The following is a 21,357-nucleotide window of genomic DNA, read 5'->3' on the forward strand; positions in this document are numbered from 1 at the left end:
GGCTGGGGGACTGGGGGGGGTTGGGATATACCTGAGCTAGGGCTGGGGGACAGGGAAATACATGAGCTGGGGGGGGGTGGGATATACCTGAGCTGGGACTGATAGCCTAGAGGGCTGGGATATACCTGAGCTAGGGCTGGGGGACTGGGGGGAGGGCTGGGCTAGGGGGCTGGGGGACTGGGGGACTGGGATATACCTGAGCTAGGGCTGGGGGGCTGGGGGACTGGGGGACTGGGATATACCTGAGCTAGGGCTGGGGGGCTGGGGGACTGGGGGACTGGGATATACCTGAGCTAGGGCTGGGGGACTGGGATATACCTGAGCTAGGGCTGGGGGACTGGGGGGCTGGGGGACTGGGATATACCTGAGCTAGGGCTGGGGGGGCTGGGGGACTGGGATATACCTGAGCTAGGGCTGGGGGGGCTGGGGGACTGGGATATACCTGAGCTAGGGCTGGGGGACTGGGATATACCTGAGCTAGGGCTGGGGGGCTGGGGGACTGGGATATACCTGAGCTAGGGCTGGGGGGGCTGGGGGACTGGGATATACCTGAGCTAGGGCTGGGGGGCTGGGGGACGGGGGGCTGGGATATACCTGAGCTAGGGCTGGGGGACTGGGATATACCTGAGCTAGGGCTGGGGGACTGGGGGGGGCTGGGAAATACCTGAGCTGGGACTGGGGGACTGGGATATACCTGAGCTAGGGCTGGGGGACTAGGGGGGGTGGGATATACCTGAGCTAGGGCTGGGGGGGCTGGGGGACTGGGGGACTGGGATATACCTGAGCTAGGGCTGGGGGGCAGGGGGGCTGTGGGACTGGGATATACCTGAGCTAGGGCTGGGGGGCTGGGGGACTGGGGGGTGGGATATACATGAGCTAGGGCTGGGGGGCTGTGGGACTGGGATATACCTGAGCTAGGGCTGGGGGGCTGGGGGACTGGGGGGTGGGATATACATGAGCTAGGGCTGGGGGGCAGGGAAATACATGAGCTGGGGGGGTGAGATATACCTGAGCTGGTGCTGGGGGGGTGGGATATACATGAGCTAGGGCTGGGGGACTGGAGGGGGCTGGGATATACCTGAGCTAGGGCTGGGGGACAGGGAAATACATGAGCTGGGGGGGGTGGGATATACCTGAGCTGGGACTGATAGCCTAGAGGGCTGGGATATACCTGAGCTAGGGCTGGGGGACTGGGGGGAGGGCTGGGCTAGGGGGCTGGGGGACTGGGATATACCTGAGCTAGGGCTGGGGGGCTGGGGGACTGGGGGACTGGGATATACCTGAGCTAGGGCTGGGGGGCTGGGGGGCTGGGGGACTGGGGGACTGGGATATACCTGAGCTAGGGCTGGGGGACTGGGATATACCTGAGCTAGGGCTGGGGGACTGGGATATACCTGAGCTAGGGCTGGGGGGGCTGGGGGACTGGGATATACCTGAGCTAGGGCTGGGGGGGCTGGGGGACTGGGATATACCTGAGCTAGGGCTGGGGGACTGGGATATACCTGGGCTGGGGGACTGGGGGGCTGGGGGACTGGGATATACCTGAGCTAGGGCTGGGGGGGCTGGGATATACCTGAGCTAGGGCTGGGGGGCTGGGGGACTGGGGGGCTGGGATATACCTGAGCTAGGGCTGGGGGACTGGGGGGGTGGGATATACCTGAGCTAGGGCTGGGGGGACTGGGGGACTGGGATATACCTGAGCTAGGGCTGGGGGGACTGGGGGACTGGGATATACCTGAGCTAGGGCTGGGGGACTGGGGGGGTGGGATATACCTGAGCTAGGGCTGGGAGACTGGGGGGGGTGGGATATACCTGAGCTAGGGCTGGGGGGGCTGGGGGACTGGGATATACCTGAGCTAGGGCTGGGGGGCTGGGGGACTGGGATATACCTGAGCTAGGGCTGGGGGGCAGGGGGCTGTGGGACTGGGATATACCTGAGCTAGGGCTGGGGGGCTGGGGGACTGGGGGGTGGGATATACATGAGCTAGGGCTGGGGGGCTGTGGGACTGGGATATACCTGAGCTAGGGCTGGGGGGCTGGGGGACTGGGGGGTGGGATATACATGAGCTAGGGCTGGGGGGCAGGGAAATACATGAGCTGGGGGGGTGAGATATACCTGAGCTGGTGCTGGGGGGGTGGGATATACATGAGCTAGGGCTGGGGGACTGGGGGGGGCTGGGATATACCTGAGCTAGGGCTGGGGGACAGGGAAATACATGAGCTGGGGGGGGTGGGATATACCTGAGCTGGGACTGATAGCCTAGAGGGCTGGGATATACCTGAGCTAGGGCTGGGGGACTGGGGGGAGGGCTGGGCTAGGGGGCTGGGGGACTGGGATATACCTGAGCTAGGGCTGGGGGGCTGGGGGACTGGGGGACTGGGATATACCTGAGCTAGGGCTGGGGGGCTGGGGGGCTGGGGGGCTGGGGGACTGGGGGACTGGGATATACCTGAGCTAGGGCTGGGGGACTGGGATATACCTGAGCTAGGGCTGGGGGACTGGGGGGCTGGGGGACTGGGATATACCTGAGCTAGGGCTGGGGGGCAGGGAAATACATGAGCTTGGGGGGTGAGATATACCTGAGCTGGTGCTGGGGGGGGTGGGATATACATGAGCTAGGGCTGGGGGACTGGGGGGGGTTGGGATATACCTGAGCTAGGGCTGGGGGACAGGGAAATACATGAGCTGGGGGGGGGTGGGATATACCTGAGCTGGGACTGATAGCCTAGAGGGCTGGGATATACCTGAGCTAGGGCTGGGGGACTGGGGGGAGGGCTGGGCTAGGGGGCTGGGGGACTGGGGGACTGGGATATACCTGAGCTAGGGCTGGGGGGCTGGGGGACTGGGGGACTGGGATATACCTGAGCTAGGGCTGGGGGGCTGGGGGACTGGGATATACCTGAGCTAGGGCTGGGGGACTGGGATATACCTGAGCTAGGGCTGGGGGACTGGGGGGCTGGGGGACTGGGATATACCTGAGCTAGGGCTGGGGGGGCTGGGGGACTGGGATATACCTGAGCTAGGGCTGGGGGGGCTGGGGGACTGGGATATACCTGAGCTAGGGCTGGGGGACTGGGATATACCTGAGCTAGGGCTGGGGGGCTGGGGGACTGGGATATACCTGAGCTAGGGCTGGGGGGGCTGGGGGACTGGGATATACCTGAGCTAGGGCTGGGGGGCTGGGGGACGGGGGGCTGGGATATACCTGAGCTAGGGCTGGGGGACTGGGGGGGGTGGGATATACCTGAGCTAGGGCTGGGGGGACTGGGGGACTGGGATATACCTGAGCTAGGGCTGGGGGGACTGGGAGACTGGGATATACCTGAGCTAGGGCTGGGGGACTGGGGGGGGTGGGATATACCTGAGCTAGGCCTGGGGGACTGGGGGGGTGGGATATACCTGAGCTAGGGCTGGGGGGGCTGGGGGACTGGGGGACTGGGATATACCTGAGCTAGGGCTGGGGGGCTGGGGGACTGGGATATACCTGAGCTAGGGCTGGGGGGCAGGGGGGCTGTGGGACTGGGATATACCTGAGCTAGGGCTGGGGTACTGGGGGGCTGTGGGACTGGGATATACCTGAGCTAGGGCTGGGGGACTGGGGGGTGGGATATACATGAGCTAGGGCTGGGGGGCAGGGAAATACATGAGCTGGGGGGGTGAGATATACCTGAGCTAGGGCTGGGGGACTGGGGGGCTGTGGGACTGGGATATACCTGAGCTAGGGCTGGGGGGCAGGGGGGCTGTGGGACTGGGATATACCTGAGCTAGGGCTGGGGTACTGGGGGGCTGTGGGACTGGGATATACCTGAGCTAGGGCTGGGGGACTGGGGGGTGGGATATACATGAGCTAGGGCTGGGGGGCAGGGAAATACATGAGCTGGGGGGGTGAGATATACCTGAGCTGGTGCTGGGGGGGTGGGATATACATGAGCTAGGGCTGGGGGACTGGGGGGGGCTGGGATATACCTGAGCTAGGGTTGGGGGACAGGGAAATACATGAGCTGGGGGGGGTGGGATATACCTGAGCTGGGACTGATAGCCTAGAGGGCTGGGATATACCTGAGCTACGGCTGGGGGACTGGGGGGGGGCTGGGAAATACCTGAGCTGGGACTGGGGGGTGGGATATACATGAGCTAGGGCTGGGGGGCAGGGAAATACATGAGCTGGGGGGGGTGGGATATACCTGAGCTGGGACTGATAGCCTAGAGGGCTGGGATATACCTGAGCTAGGGCTGGGGGACTGGGGGGAGGGCTGGGAAATACCTGAGCTGGGACTGGGGGGTGGGATATACCTGAGCTGGGGGACTGGGAGAGAGGGATAGCGAAAGAAGGAGAGGGATCGAGAGGGGGGAGGACAGAGAGAGAGACAGGGGGAGAGAGGGAGAGAGAGAGAAAGGGAGAAAGAGAGAGAAAGGGAGAAAGAGAGAGAGAGAGAAATAGTCCGGTTGAAAATTGGATTGCGGCTAAGTGGCTGACTCCTCCCCCAGAGTGTTTCTTCTCTTTTAATTGGACGTCAAGGCTTGAGCCACTTTTATCATGCAACGATGAGAGCAGTGGCTTGCTGACTCTTCTGTTGCACCGTGTGTGTGTGTGTGTGTCTGTGTGTGTTTGACCAACTGGGGTCAAATGCTATTTCTAGGGGGTTAAGGTTAGAATTAGTTACACAAAAACAAGATAAAGAAAAGTCCAGGATCCCCGTTGGAGGTGTTTAGTCTCAGGGTCCTGAGCTTAGTGATGAGCTTCGTGGGCACTATGGTGTTGAACGCTGAGCTGTGGTCAATGAACAGCATTCTCACATACAGTGGGGAGAACAAGTATTTGATACACTGCCGATTTTGCAGGTTTTCCTACTTACAAAGCATGTAGAGGTCTGTCATTTTTATCATAGGTACACTTCAACTGTGAGAGACGGAATCTAAAACAAAAATCCAGAAAACCCAAAAATCACACTCGGGTCCTGAGCTACAGGCAGTTAGATTTGGGTCTGTCATTTTAGGAGAAAATTGAAAAAAGGGGCAGATGCTTATTTAAGGTACTGTCAAAACTAAAATACCACCTATGCAGGATTTAACAATTGAACTCACCCCTGTCTACCCAATGGCAGGTCAATATTCTACTGACCTAGTACACAGCAAGGGACTGTTCCTCAAACTCAACGGTAAGGGCCTTGCAGTAAAGTGGGATATCCCCAAAGTCGAGTGCCTCCCTCACCCTGAACCAATAAACCTGGTGCCTTTTCAGGATCGTCCGGGCCAGAGTTTCAATCTCAGCACACTGAATGGGCTGCCCGCCCCTGGGTTGGCTTAGTCCAGACACGCCCCTCTTATAACTCCTACCAATGCACTCAGTACCTATAGTTGGGTCTCAGGCTCCTTTATACCAGTAACTCAGGTTCCCGATAGACTAACTAACCAGATGCTAAAATTACTCCCCACCCCCCTTGGGTTGTGCCGTGGCGGAGATCTTTGTGGGCTATACTCGGCCTTGTCTCAGGATGGTAAGTTGGTGGTTGAAGATATCCCTCTAGTGGTGTGGGGGCTGTGCTTTGGCAACGTGGGTGGGGTTATATCCTTCCTGTTTGGCCCTGTCCGGGGGTGTCATCGGATGGGGCCACAGTGTCTCCTGACCCCTCCTGTCTCAGCCTCCAGTATTTATGCTGCAGTAGTTTGTGTCGGGGGGCTAGGGTCAGTTTGTTATATCTGGTGTACTTCTCCTGTCCTATCCGGTGTCCTGTGTGAATTTAAGTATGCTCTCTCTAATTCTCTCTTTCTCTCTTTCTTTCTCTCTCTCGGAGGACCTGAGCCCTTGGACCATGCCTCAGGACTACCGGGCATGATGACTCCTTGCTGTCCCCTGTCCACCTGGTCGTGCTGCTGCTCCAGTTTCAACTGTTCTGCCTGTGATTATTATTATTTGACCATGCTGGTCATTTATGAACATTTGAACATCTTGGCCACGTTCTGTTATAATCTCCACCCGGCACAGCCAGAAGTGGACTGGCCACCCCACATAGCCTGGTTCCTCTCTAGGTTTCTTCCTAGGTTTTGGCCTTTCTAGGGAGTTTTTCCTAGCCACCGTGCTTCTACACCTGCATTGTTTGCTGTTTGGGGTTTTAGGCTGGGTTTCTGTACAGCACTTTGAGATATCAGCTGATGGACGAAGGGCTATATAAATACATTTGATTTGATTTGATCAAGTCTATTTCCGAAACCTAGAGAAAAGCACTGGTATAACTCATTGATGACACGGGGTTTCAGAACAATAAAGCAAGTTTATTCAAAGTTCCAGAAACAGCCATAAAAAAATCCCAGATCAATCAACCAAACACAAATCAATATCACAAATCAACCAATCACAAATCAATATCACAAATCAACCAAACACAAATCAATATCACAAATCAACCAATCACAAATCAATATCACAAATCAACCAATCACAAATCGATATCACAAATCAACCAAACACAAATCAATATCACAAATCAACCAATCACAAATCAATATCACAAATCAACCAATCACAAATCAACCAATCACAAATCAATATCACAAATCAACCAATCACAAATCAACCAATCACAAATCAATATCACAAATCAACCAATCACCAATCACAAATCAATATCACAAATCAATGATAAGATCAAATCAACCATTAATTAACTTGATAGATGCCTCCAGCGCCCTTTAACTAAACCATTAGTGGGATGTGCCAATAAAATGTTATTTGTCGATCACAATTTTATCAGAAGCACAATATTTAAAAACAATAGAAACTATTTATAAACGGCTCTTTGTCTCCCCCTCAAGATGATCAGTCCCTCAGTTGGTGTTTAAAAATACTCTAACAGCTACATTAACACACTTCTGTCAATGAGGTCACCTTAACGATTCCTCCTAGAATATTACTTTAACCAAGTAGAATAAAAAACAAAAAATATCTCAAGCTAAAAAGCGAAAGCAAAAATCTTGTTCCAAGCAGTCGACAGGTTCTTCTCAAAGAGAGTCCTTTCTACCATCAGCCTTCCTGTCTGCTAACTCATTGTGGCTAACAGTCTTCCTGTCTGCTAACTCATTGTGGCTAACAGTCTTCCTGTCTGCTAACTCATTGTGGCTAACAGTCTTCCTGTCTGCTAACTCATTGTGGCTAACAGTCTTCCTGTCTGCTAACTCATTGTGGCTAACAGTCTTCCTGTCTGCTAACTCATTGTGGCTAACAGTCTTCCTGTCTGCTAACTCATTGTGGCTAACAGTCTTCCTGTCTGCTAACTCATTGTGGCTAACAGTCTTCCTGTCTGCTAACTCATTGTGGCTAACAGTCTTCCTGTCTGCTAACTCATTGTGGCTAACAGTCTTCCTGTCTGCTAACTCATTGTGGCTAACAGTCTTCCTGTCTGCTAACTCATTGTGGCTAACAGTCTTCCTGCCTGCTAACTCATTGTGGCTAACAGTCGTCCTGTCTGCTAACTCATTGTGGCTAACAGTCGTCCTGTCTGCTAACTCATTGTGGCTAACAGTCTTCCTGTCTGCTAACTCATTGTGGCTAACTCCTGCTCCAATGATGCATTAACACCTAATGCGGCATTTGCTCATAAGGTGCATTTTCAGCACCAACTAACCCCCCACCTCCTGCCTGGCTGTTCTGACCTGTGGATTTACAATTCAAGCTAGAAACCTCCATTACTGCACTACTTTAATCCTCCGTTCATATTTCACAATGTTTTCAACTTTCAACATGTAACCTATTTAACCTTGAATGATCATTTCAATAAACTTCAGTACCAATTAATTTCTTCTTTTTTTTTCTTATTTTATTTAAATAAATGTGAATTCTCTTATCGATGTTCATTCTTCTTTATTCTCTGTGTGTGAATGAAAGTGAAACTACTTCATGAGTGTGTGTGTGTGTGTGTGTGTGTGTGTGTGTGTGTGTGTGTGTGTGTGTGTGTGTGTGTGTGTGTATGCAAGTGGGGCCTTCCTACCCAGGCCTTCTGTCACTAAAATGTCACAGAAAGCTGGGTCCCTAGTGGTCCCTATATAGTGGTCCCTATATAGTGGTCCCTATATAGTGGTCCCTATATAGTGGTCCCTATATAGTGGTTCCTATATAGTGGTCCCTATATAGTGGTCCCTATATAGTGGTCCCTATATAGTGGTCTGTATATAGTGGTCCCGATATTTACAACTTGACAGAGCTTTGTTAAATCTTTCCTTCCTCTTGCAGTGGGACATTGGGACTTCAGTACAACTTCCTCCAGCACCAGCACCATCATCATCATCAACATCCTCTTCTTCCTCCAGCACCAGAATCTGTGGAGGGTCCGTCAGGTTGTCCAGTGGTCTCAGCTTCCTAGGAGTTGAATATGGCTTCCAGCATGGCTCTGTACAGCTGCACAGAGGAAGGGTCTTCCATCAGGAGAGAATCCGGGGTCACCCCACCTCTCAGTTGGTCCACAAGCTGGTGCACCAGAGTTCCCTTGTACAGCCTAGACTCCAATAGGGAAACAACAGAGGGTTGAATTAGCTGTGTTGCTGCTGGGCTAGAATACAATGTAAAGGAATACCACTGGTCTACTCTAGAGGTTAGAGGTTAGGGTTGTTTTAGGAAGGGACACCTTACCAGGCACACTGAGGCTCAGGTAGAGGGAGACACAGCAGTTGATTCAGGTCAAGGCCATCCCTCATGCAACGATTCCATTGGCTAAAGACGTGGGCCACACCCAGGTCTGGACTCATAGCAGGTCTCTGAATCAGCCCTCTCATCCTCTCCAACACTAGTCCCTCCTCTATAAACCCTGATACACAAGAAGGGGAGGAGTCATTGGCTGCACTTCACGCACTTTATTTATAAATTCTAAGTTGTGTGTGTCTGTGTGTGTGTGTGTTTTCATTCATATTCTGGTCCATACCTCTCTGGCTCTTCCTCTGTCTGCAGAGCTCTCCGAACACAAGTCCTAGTAGCAGGGCCTGCAGGAGAGGACGGTCTGGTCGGGGATGGGCGTGCCTCTGCCAGTAGTAGGTAACAGCTACAGGAAGTCCCAGGTGAGGTGGGACACCATTCAAAGTGGACTGGGACACACCAAGGGTCTCCAAAAATACCTCAAGCCGCTCAAAATATGGAGTCTAAGAAACAGAACAAGAGAATGAGAATTAATTTCAGAATAAACAGCAGCATGTTTATATTATACTGTATACTATATCCCATGTATACATACCTGATATACTGTATACTATATCACATGTATACATACCTGATATACTGTTTAAAATATTGCATGTATACATACCTGATATACTGTATACTATATCACATGTATACATACCTGATATACTGTTTAAAATATCGCATGTATACATACCTGATATACTGTTTAAAATATTGCATGTATACATACCTGATATACTGTATACTATATCCCATGTATACATACCTGATATACTGTTTAAAATATCGCATGTATACATACCTGATATACTGTATACTATATCACATGTATATATAACTTATATACTGTATACTATATCACACGTCAACATACCTGATCCAGTGTGTCCAGCTGCAGCAGTTGTGCAGCACTGGGCAGGATGGCTTTAACCTTGCTGCTGGTCAGGTTCTTCCCTTCCCTGTCATACTCCTCCACTTCCCTCCCCTCACCCAGCAGCAGCCCGTAGAATACCTGCCGTATTGGCCGAGAGGTGATGTTCCCACTGGGTAAGCTGTGATCTTCCACTTGGATACCCTGTATCACTGGCCTCAGCTGCAGAATGTATATCATGTAGGGGGGAAGTGTCCCCTTCGTCAACGGCAGCAGAGTCCAGTCTGGAAGGACACTCAGATGGTCTGGGAGAAGGCCGGGATCAGGAGCCTCGCCATCATTGAAGAAACGCTCCAGGCAACCGGGTTGAATCTGGTATGTTTCTATGCCCTGAGAGAGGGCCTGGAGGGCAGCATCCATGTTGTTTTCCCCATGACCAATGAGGAGGTGCACATTGTCCAAGGCCTCCTGCTTCTCCTGGAAACTGGCCAGCCATTTCAGCAACTTGTTGAAAAAGACAACCCCTTCCCAAGCACAAAAAAACAACACACATATATATATATATTTATAAAATATTGCAGGCATTGAATATCCCTTTGAGCATCAATTACACCAGTTATTAATTACACTTTGGATGGTGTATCAATACACCCAGTCACAATAAAGATACAGGTATCCTTCCTAACTCAGTTGCCAGAGAGGAAGGAAACCGCTCAGGGATTTCACCTTGAGGTCAATGGCGCCCCCCCCCCCCTCTCTAGGTTTCTTCCTAGGTTTTGGCCTTTCTAGGGAGTTTTTCCTAGCCACCGTGCTTCTACACCTGCATTGCTTGCTGTTTGGGGTTTTAGGCTGGGTTTCTGTACAGCACTTTGAGATATCAGCTGATGTACGAAGGGCTATATAAATAAATTTGATTTGATTTTGATTTGATGATCATGGCAGAGACTGCTAAACAATGGCCTCCTAATTTATGCAAATCATCATGATATATACTACCGTTCAAAAGTTTGGGGTCACTTAGAAATGTCCTTGTTTTTTAAATAAAAACATCAAATTGATCAGAAATACAGTGTAGAAATTGTTCATGTTGTAAATGACTATTGGAGCTGGAAACGGCTGATTTAGCCAGCCTGCCAGCATAGTGGAGTCTGCCATTAGCACAGTCAGTGTAGTCAGCTCAGCTATCACCATTGAGACCTTGTCTGTGCCTCGACCTAGGTTGGGCAAAACTAAACATGGCGGTGTTCGCCTTAGCAATCTCACTAGGATAAAGACCACCTCCATTCCTGTCATTACTGAAAGAGATCATGATACCTCACATCTCAAAATAGGGCTACTTAATGTTAGATCCCTTACTTCAAAGGCAATTATAGTCAATGAACTAATCACTGATCATAATCTTGATGTGATTGGCCTGACTGAAACATGGCTTAAGCCTGATGAATTTACTGTTTTAAATGAGGCCTCACCTCCTGGCTACACTAGTGACCATATCCCCCGTGCATCCCGCAAAGGCGGAGGTGTTGCTAACATTTACGATAGCAAATTTCAATTTACACAAAAAAAAAAGACATTTTCGTCTTTTGAGCTTCTAGTCATGAAATCTATGCAGCCTACTCAATCACTTTTTATAGCTACTGTTTACAGGCCTCCTGGGCCATATACAGCGTTTCTCACTGAGTTCCCTGAATTCCTATCGGACCTTGTAGTCATAGCAGATAATATTCTAATCTTTGGTGACTTTAATATTCACATGGAAAAGTCCACAGACCCACTCCAAAAGGCTTTCAGAGCCATCATCGACTCAGTGGGTTTTGTCCAACATGTCTCTGGACCCACTCACTGTCACAGTCATACGCTGGACCTAGTTTTGTCCCATGGAATAAATGTGGTGGATCTTAATGTTTTTCCTCATAATCCTGGACTATCGGACCACCATTTTATTACGTTTGCAATTGCAACAAATAATCTGCTTAGACCCCAACCAAGGAACATCAAAAGTCGTGCTATAAATTCACAGACAACACAAAGATTCCTTGATGCCCTTCCAGACTCCCTCTGCCTACCCAAGGACGCCAGAGGACAAAAATCAGTTAACCACCTAACTGAGGATCTCAATCTAACCTTGCGCAATACCCTAGATGCAGTTGCACCCCTAAAAACAAAAAAAATGTCTTATAAGAAACTAGCTCCCTGGTACACAGAAAATACCCGAGCTCTGAAGCAAGCTTCCAGAAAATTGGAACGGAAATGGCGCCACACCAAACTGGAAGTCTTCCGACTAGCTTGGAAGGACGGTACCGTGCAGTACCGTAGAGCCCTTACTGCTGCTCGATCATCCTATTTTTCTAACTTAATTGAGGAAAATAAGAACAATCCGAAATTCCTTTTTAATACTGTCGCAAAGCTAACTAAAAAGCAGCATTCCCCAAGAGAGGATGACTTTCACTTTAGCAGTGATAAATTCATGAACTTCTTTGAGGAAAAGATTATGATTATTAGAAAGCAAATTACGGACTCCTCTTTAAATCTGCGTATTCCTTCAAAGCTCAGTTGTCCTGAGTCTGCACAACTCTGCCAGGACCTAGGATCAAGAGAGACGCTCAAGTGTTTTAGTACTATATCTCTTGACACAATGATGAAAATAATCATGGCCTCTAAACCTTCAAGCTGCATACTGGACCCTATTCCAACTAAACTACTGAAAGAGCTGCCTCCTGTGCTTGGCCCTCCTATGTTGAACATAATAAACGGCTCTCTATCCACTGGATGTGTACCAAACTCACTAAAAGTGGCAGTAATAAAGCCTCTCTTGAAAAAGCCAAACCTTGACCCAGAAAATATAAAAAACTATCGGCCTATATCGAATCTTCCATTCCTCTCAAAAATTTTAGAGAAGGCTGTTGCGCAGCAACTCACTGCCTTCATGAAGACAAACAATGTATACGAAATGCTTCAGTCTGGTTTTAGACCCCATCATAGCACTGAGACGGCACTTGTGAAGGTGGTAAATGACATTTTAATGGCATCGGACCGAGGCTCTGCATCTGTCCTCGTGCTCCTAGACCTTAGTGCTGCTTTTGATACCATCGATCACCACATTCTTTTGGAGAGATTGGAAACCCAAATTGGTCTACACGGACATGTTCTGGCCTGGTTTAGATCTTATCTGTCGGAAAGATATCAGTTTGTCTCTGTGAATGGTTTGTCCTCTGACAAATCAACTGTAAATTTCGGTGTTCCTCAAGGTTCCGTTTTAGGACCACTATTGTTTTCACTATATATTTTACCTCTTGGGGATGTTATTCGAAAACATAATGTAAACTTTCACTGCTATGCGGATGACACACAGCTGTACATTTCAATGAAACATGGTGAAGCCCCAAAATTGCCCTCGCTAGAAGCATGTGTTTCAGACATAAGGAAGTGGATGGCTGCAAACTTTCTACTATTAAACTCGGACAAAACAGAGATGCTTGTTCTAGGTCCCAAGAAACAAAGAGATCTTCTGTTGAATCTGACAATTAATCTTAATGGTTGTACAGTCGTCTCAAATAAAACTGTGAAGGACCTCGGCGTTACTCTGGACCCTGATCTCTCTTTTGAAGAACATATCAAGACCATTTCGAGGACAGCTTTTTTCCATCTACGTAACATTGCAAAAATCAGAAACTTTCTGTCCAAAAATGATGCAGAAAAATTAATCCATGCTTTTGTCACTTCTAGGTTAGACTACTGCAATGCTCTATTTTCCGGCTACCCGGATAAAGCACTAAATAAACTTCAGTTAGTGCTAAATACGGCTGCTAGAATCCTGACTAGAACCAAAAAATTTGATCATATTACTCCAGTGCTAGCCTCTCTACACTGGCTTCCTGTCAAAGCAAGGGCTGATTTCAAGGTTTTACTGCTAACCTACAAAGCATTACATGGGCTTGCTCCTACCTATCTCTCTGATTTGGTCCTGCCGTACATACCTATACGTACGCTACGGTCACAAGACGCAGGCCTCCTAATTGTCCCTAGAATTTCTAAGCAAACAGCTGGAGGCAGGGCTTTCTCCTATAGAGCTCCATTTTTATGGAACGGTCTGCCTACCCATGTCAGAGACGCAAACTCGGTCTCAACCTTTAAGTCTTTACTGAAGACTCATCTCTTCAGTGGGTCATATGATTGAGTGTAGTCTGGCCCAGGAGTGGGAAGGTGAACGGAAAGGCTCTGGAGCAACGAACCGCCCTTGCTGTCTCTGCCTGGCCGGTTCCCCTCTTTCCACTGGGATTCTCTGCCTCTAACCCTATTACAGGGGCTGAGTCACTGGCTTGCTGGGGCTCTCTCATGCTGTCCCTGGAGGGGGTGCGTCACCTGAGTGGGTTGATTCACTGTTGTGGTCATCCTGTCTGGGTTGGCGCCCCCCCCCCCCTTGGGTTGTGCCGTGGCGGAGATCTTTGTGGGCTATACTCAGCCTTGTCTCAGGATGGTAAGTTGGTGGTTGAAGATATCCCTCTAGTGGTGTGGGGGCTGTGCTTTGGCAAAGTGGGTGGGGTTATATCCTTCCTGTTTGGCCCTGTCCGGGGGTGTCCTCGGATGGGGCCACAGTGTCTCCTGACCCCTCCTGTCTCAGCCTCCAGTATTTATGCTGCAGTAGTTTATGTGTCGGGGGGCTGGGGTCAGTTTGTTATATCTGGAGTACTTCTCCTGTCCTATTCGGTGTCCTGTGTGAATCTAAGTGTGCGTTCTCTAATTCTCTCCTTCTCTCTTTCTTTCTCTCTCTCGGAGGACCTGAGCCCTAGGACCATGCCCCAGGACTACCTGACATGATGACTCCTTGCTGTCCCCAGTCCACCTGGCCATGCTGCTGTTCCAGTTTCAACTGACCTGAGCCCTAGGACCATGCCCCAGGACTACCTGACATGATGACTCCTTGCTGTCCCCAGTCTACCTGGCCATGCTGCTGCTCCAGTTTCAACTTCCACCTGACTGTGCTGCTGCTCTAGTTTCAACTGTTCTGCCTTATTATTATTCGACCATGCTGGTCATTTATGAACATTGAACATCTTGACCATGTTCTGTTATAATCTCCACCCGGCACAGCCAGAAGAGGACTGGCCACCCCACATAGCCTGGTTCCTCTCTAGGTTTCTTCCTAGGTATTGGCCTTTCTAGGGAGTTTTTCCTAGCCACCGTGCTTCTCCACCTGCATTGCTTGCTGTTTGGGGTTTTAGGCTGGGTTTCTGTACAGCACTTTGAGATATCAGCTGATGTACGAAGGGCTATATAAATAAATTTGATTTGATTTGATTTGTTATGGAATATCTACATAGGCGTACAGAGGCCCATTATCAGCAACCATCACTCCTGTGTTCCAATGGCACGTTGTGTTAACTAATCCAAGTTCATCATTTTAAAAGGCTAATTGATCATTAGAAAACCCTTTCGCCATTATGTTAGAAGAGTTGAAAACTGTACTGATTAAAGAAACAATAAAATTGGCCTTCTTAAGACTAGTTGAGTATCTGGAGCATCAACATTTGTGGGTTCGATTACAGGCTCAAAATGGCAAGAAACTCGTCAGTCTATTCTTGTTCTGAAAAATGAAGACTATTCCATGCGAGAAATTGCCAAGAAACTGAAGATCTCGTACAACGCTGTGTACTACTCCCTTCACAGAACAGCGCAAACCGTCTCTAACCAAAATAGAAATGTTTAAATTCATGGTCAGAAAGAGAGAATGGTACATAAAAAAGGCATTAGGCTCAAGGAGTGGGAGGCCCCGGTGCACAACTGAGCAAGAGGACAAGTACATTAGAGAGTCTAGTTTGAGAAACAGAAGGCTCACAAGTCCTCAACTGACAGCTTCATTAAATAGTACCAGCAAAAACACCAGTCTCAACGTCAACAGTGAAGAGGAGACTCCGGGATGCTGCCCTTCTAGGCATTTCACTGTAAGGTCTACACATGTTGTATTCGGCACATGTGACTAATACAATTGATTTGATTTAAGTCAAGGTCAGAATATGCCGTAGACACACCTTAAATTATCATGTTTAAATTCATGGTCAGACAACAAAAAGAGAATGGTACATGAAAAAGGAATTATGTTCCATTGACGCGCGCTTAACTTGGGTCTTAGTCGGCCCTCATTAGGAGGAATGTATTATATAAAAAGGTTTTCTATTCCATCTGACTTGGAAATTAAACCTCGTAACAGACAAGCTGCTGCACACAATTGGTAAAAACTGGTTGGGTTGGTTGGTAAGGGCAGGTATAAGCTACGGACAATGAACACAATCGCATTCTATCAATGGAAATGTGAAAGCAGAGATACCGTCACGAGATTCCAAGGCCCTTTGTCATGCCATTCATCCAAATTATGTTTCAGCCACAAGTCTCAAGGATCTGTACACATTGTGTGTGTATGTGTGTGTGTGTGTGTGTGTGCGTGTGCGCGTGCGTGTGTGCGAGAGAGAGAGAGAGCGAGAGAGAGAGAGAGAGAGAGAGCGAGAGAGAGAGAGAGAGAGAGACTAATTAATGTATTGCAGAGTTTTTTTTGTCACAACTCTTCCCCCAATGACTATTTTAATCTCTGAAGAAACACTTCTGGTGGAAGAACTTCATTCTGTTTCTTTGCTTGTAGTATTTATAGTATTTGTAGTATTTGTAGTATTTGTAGTATTTGTAATATTTGTAGTATTTGTAGTATTTGTAGTATTTGTAGTATTTGTAATATTTGTAATATTTGTAATATTTGTAGTATTTGTAGTATTTGTAGTATTTGTAGTATTTGTAGTATTTGTTTACAAAATGAAAGTAAATGTACTGTAGCTGTATGGTATTTCATATGGTAAAGTCCACTAGGCTACCTGCCGCCCCTACCCTCTAACCACTAGGCTACCTGCCGCCCCTACCCTCTAACCACTAGGCTACCTGCCGCCCCTACCCTCTAACCACTAGGCTACCTGCCGCCCCTACCCTCTAACCACTAGGCTACCTGCCGTCCCTACACTCTAACCACTAGGCTACCTGCCGCCCCTACCCTCTAACCACTAGGCTACCTGCCGTCCCTACACTCTAACCACTAGGCTACCTGCCGTCCCTACACTCTAACCACTAGGCTACCTGCCGCCCCTACCCTCTAACCACTAGGCTACCTGCCGCCCCTACCCTCTAACCACTAGGCTACCTGCCGTCCCTACACTCTAACCACTAGGCTACCTGCCGCCCCTACACTCTAACCACTAGGCTACCTGCCGCCCCTACCCTCTAACCACTAGGCTACCTGCCGTCCCTACACTCTAACCACTAGGCTACCTGCCGCCCCTACCCTCTAACCACTAGGCTACCTGCCGTCCCTACACTCTAACCACTAGGCTACCTGCCGTCCCTACACTCTAACCACTAGGCTACCTGCCGCCCCTACACTCTAACCACTAGGCTACCTGCCGCCCCTACCCTCTAACCACTAGGCTACCTGCCGCCCCTACCCTCTAACCACTAGGCTACCTGCCGTCCCTACACTCTAACCACTAGGCTACCTGCCGTCCCTACACTCTAACCACTAGGCTACCTGCCGCCCCTACACTCTAACCACTAGGCTACCTGCCGTCCCTACACTCTAACCACTAGGCTACCTGCCGTCCCTACACTCTAACCACTAGGCTACCTGCCGTCCCTACACTCTAACCACTAGGCTACCTGCCGTCCCTACACTCTAACCACTAGGCTACCTGCCGTCCCTACACTCTAACCACTAGGCTACCTGCCGCCCCTACACTCTAACCACTAGGCTACCTGCCGCCCCTACACTCTAACCACTAGGCTACCTGCCGCCCCTACACTCTAACCACTAGGCTACCTGCCGTCCCTACACTCTAACCACTAGGCTACCTGCCGCACCATCTGTAGTAGTTATGTTTACTTCGGTATACGCGTAATATGTTCAAACTTACTTGGCTTTCGATTGGGTTCCATCGGTGAGTTGTCTTTCCACCTGAAAGGAAAGCCCATCTTATCCAAGTTGACATAGTCGTTTCCTGCAATGGCAGCGAAGACTGGGAGAAGCTGTCTGTTGATGTTGAAGTGTCTGCAGAAGCTTGTTGTGGTGTACAGCTTGCAGGGGATGTAATTTTGCACTGACGCGTTCTGCCACTTAAAATGGGACATGGGAAGAAATCCTGCCTGGATGTCAAAAATATAAAAGTCATTGTCATTAGACAGGACCGGACACTTCCACCTTTGAGCCAATGAGGCTATTTCTTGGTCTGCCTCAGAAAGGGCCTGTGCGAACGGGACCCCTAAGCTGGAAAGGACCTCTTTAAAGACTTGTCTGGCAAGGGTTGGTATTAACCTGGCCCCTTGAAGCCCCTTGAAGCCCCTCGAAGCCCCTCGAAGCCCCTTGGACAACATGTTGGCTGTGTCGATCTTTGATTCAGCTCGTTTTCTGAGAGTTTCAAACTTTTTGTCGGTGGGGTCGGAGCCTCCGTCTATAATCACATAAGGTTCAATGCCGCAATCTCTCAGCGCCTTGAAGAACTTGCAGACCTGGTCCTCAAAATCTCCTCCATGCTGCTGATCCACACTTGGGTTAAAATAAAGAAAGTGGAATATATTACTACCATCTATGACCACCTTGCTGTTTCTGAAATGATCATATTTTACAATTGTTCCACAATGATCTATGAAGCTGGTCAAACCCTGGATACCCATGATGAGCTTCTTCTAGGATATGATGTCTTTCTAAGTGAAGAGTCACAATGGAAGGTCACAGGACTATTTATAGCATCGTCACAATGGAAAGATTTACATTTCGTTAAGTTTCCCTTTCAATACGTCATCTCCCTAATCTATTTATGGTCACTTGCTGAGCAGGTCTAGACTAGTTTATGGGAAATCCTATATGAAAATAATACAGTCGGAAATGGGTTACTACTGTGGTGGTGGTGTGGGCTACCATGATGGTGGTGTGGGCTAACATGGTAGTGGTGGTGTGGGCTACCATGGTGGTGGTGTGGGCTACCATGGTGGTGGTGGTGGTGTGGGCTACCATGGTGGTGGTGGTGGTGGTGTGGACGACTGTGGGGGTGGTGTGAACTACCGTGGTGGTGGTGGTGTGGGCTACAATGGTGATGGGTGTGGTGGTGGTGGTGGTGGTGTGGGCTAACCTGTTGGTGGTGGTTGTGTGGGCTACTGTGGTGGTGGTGTAGGATGTTCCGTGGTGGTGGTGGTGTGGGATACCATGGTGGTGGGTTTGGTGGTGGTGTGGGCTACTGTGTTGGTGGTGGTGTAGGATGTTCTGTGGTGGTGGTGGTGTGGGATACCATGGTGGTGGTGGTGTGGGATACCATGGTGGTGGTGGTGTGGGCTAATGTGGTGGTGGTGTGGGCTACTGCGGTGGTGGTGTGGGCTACCGTGGTGGTGGTGTGGACTACCGTGGTGGTAGTGTGGGCTAACATGGTGGTGGTGTGGGCTACCGTGGTGGTGATGTGGGCTACCATGGTGGTGGTGTGGGCTACCATGGTGGTGGTGTGGGCTACCATGGTGGTGATGGTGTGGGCTACCATGGTGGTGGTGGTGTGGGCTACCATGGTGGTGGTGGTGTGGGCTACCATGGTGGTGATGGTGTGGGCTACCATGGTGGTGGTGGTGTGGGCTACCATTGTGGTGATGGTGTGGGCTACCATGGTGGTGATGGTGTGGGCTACCATGGTGGTGGTGTGGGCTACTAGTTACATTCCAGGAGGACATGAAGTAACAGGTCAAAGGTTTAAATGTGTATTCAGCTCAAATACAAGAGCGGAGTTCTGGTTTAGCAGGTGAATGGAGAAGAAGCTCGTGGACGAAGCTCCTACGTATTAGTTAATTTAGCCAAATATGAACTTTGCGTTCCACTTTCTTACATATCATGTTTGATTGGTGAGTTCGTAAGTTACCTTTTTGATTCAAATGTCACACGACCTGAGGAGCAGAAGACCTGTCAAAAACATGTCAAACAATGTTTAAAATCAATCCTCAGGTTGTTTTTTGTCACAAATAATCAATAATATTTCAACCGGATAAAAGCTTTGTCAATAGAAAAGGAGAAACTAGAAAGGCTCCCGATCACGCTTTGGGCTCATGTCTGGAAATTTCCACCGTTTAAAGTGCTGTATCTCCCTCATTTTTCAGAGTAAAAGCCTTAAACAATGCCTAAAGACTGGCCACGTGTAGAAGAAGCCATAGAGATTGTGAACTGGGTCCTAAGTCTTTTTATGGTGGATAGGCTTTCAATGGTAAAACAGCCTTTCAAAATAATAGTCCTTCCTGGATGGATTTTCTTCAGGTTTTCGCCTGCCATATCTGTTCTGTTATACTCACAAACATTATTTTAACAGTTTTGGAAACTTTAGAGTGTTTTCTATCCAAATATATTACATGCATATCCTAGCTTCTGGACCAGAGAAGCAGGCAGATTAATTTGGGCTTTTCATCCAAAATTCAGAATGCTGCCCCCTACCCTAGTGAGGTTCATGTGGATGTAAAGATGCTGGCGAAGGTAATAGCGAGGCGTCTATAAGTAGTCTCACCAGGCCCTACCTCAGTCCACCCACCTCGACCCCCCCCCCCAGTATTCTTGACTGTTTATTTGTTGTGATATCTCTGTAGAATTTTTGTTTTCTAGGACCGAATTGAGGGAGGGTGTGGGACGGGTTGGCTATATGGGGTGATCAAGGTAGGTGGTTGGGAGGGAGGTGGGGAGGGAGGGAATCGAGGTGGGTGGACTGAGGTAGGGCGGAGAGTTAGGGAAGGGACTAGGGGGGGTTGGTGGATGTGTTGAATGGAGGGAGGGATATGGTCAAATCCTTGATGTACATTCTGTAAAACTTTAATAAAATATACACAATTTTTTAAAAATACATGTGGACATGGAGTGAAGAGTTTCAGTCACATGACTATCTACATCATCATTACAATGGATGGGTTTCTCTTTTGTTAAGTTTCTCTTTCAGAGAACCTAACAGGCAAACGCCCTGGAAGAGGAATGTATTATGCAAACGGTGCTCATCACACATGATCACTTAGACACTGTCAGGTAACTGACTTACCTTGTTGGTTGGCAAAGGCCTGTATTTAGTTTAGATGGTGGTGGTGGTGTGGGCTACCATGGTGGTGGTGGTGGTGTGGGCTACCATGGTGGTGGTGGTGGTGTGGGCTGCCATGGTGGTGGTGGTGGTGGTGTGGGCTGCCATGGTGGTGGTGGTGGTGTGGGCTACCATGGTGGTGGTGGTGGTGGTGTGGGCTGCCATGGTGGTGGTGGTGAAGCGTGCTGCCATGGTGGTGGTGGTGGTGTGGGCTACCATGGTGGTGGTGGTGTGGGCTACCATGGTGGTGGTCGTGTGGGCTACCGTGGTGGTAGTGGTGGTGGTGGTGGTGTGGGCTGCCATGGTGGTGGTGGTGGTGGTGGAGTGGGCTGCCATGGTGGTGGTGGTGGTGTGGGCTACCATGGTGGTGGTGATGGTGTGGGCTACCATGGTGGTGGTGGTGGTGTGGGCTGCCATGGTGGTGGTGGTGGTGGTGGGGGTGTGGGCTGCCATGGTGGTGGTGGTGAGGGCTACTGTGGTGGTGGAAGTGGTGTGGGCTACCATGGTTGTGGTGGTGTGGGCTAACGTATTGGTGGATGTATGGGCTACCGTGGTGGTGGTGTGAACTACCGTGGTGGTGGTGGTGTGGGATATTCCATGGTGGTGGTGGTGGTGTGGGATATTCCGTGGTGGTGGTGGTGTGGGCTACCATGGTGGAGGTGGTGTGCGCTACCATGGTGGTAGTGTGGGTTACCGTGGTGGT

General features: G+C 49.6%; 1 protein-coding gene across 1 annotated transcript; it reads right to left on the minus strand.

Annotated features, from left to right (window-relative positions):
- Window positions 1–6,246: 6,246 nt before the first annotated feature.
- LOC116359337 (protein asteroid homolog 1) lies at window positions 6,247–18,506 on the minus strand. Its single transcript, XM_031812252.1, has 5 exons — window positions 17,487–18,506; window positions 9,544–10,064; window positions 8,914–9,127; window positions 8,625–8,799; window positions 6,247–8,490 (listed from the first exon to the last, which is right to left on the minus strand). Exons 1-5 carry the CDS (start codon window positions 18,241–18,243, stop codon window positions 8,355–8,357), a joined length of 1,803 nt encoding a protein of 600 aa, XP_031668112.1. The 5' UTR covers window positions 18,244–18,506; the 3' UTR covers window positions 6,247–8,354.
- Window positions 18,507–21,357: the final 2,851 nt, after the last annotated feature.

This window comes from Oncorhynchus kisutch, unplaced genomic scaffold, assembly GCF_002021735.2.
Source record: "Oncorhynchus kisutch isolate 150728-3 unplaced genomic scaffold, Okis_V2 Okis02a-Okis13b_hom, whole genome shotgun sequence".
In the NCBI taxonomy this organism is placed as follows: domain Eukaryota; kingdom Metazoa; phylum Chordata; class Actinopteri; order Salmoniformes; family Salmonidae; genus Oncorhynchus; species Oncorhynchus kisutch.

Excerpts from the sequence above, each read along its gene's own strand:
- LOC116359337 (XM_031812252.1), bottom strand. The coding sequence starts at position 18,243 with ATGGGTATCCAGGGTTTGACCAGCTTCATAGATCATTGTGGAACAATT. Across the intron at positions 10,065-17,486 it reads GGAACCCAATCGAAAGCCAA|GGGTTGTCTTTTTCAACAAG; the intron begins GTAAGTTTGAAC and ends GTGCTTGGGAAG. Across the intron at positions 9,128-9,543 it reads AGCTGGACACACTGGATCAG|ACTCCATATTTTGAGCGGCT; the intron begins GTATGTTGACGT and ends TCTGTTTCTTAG.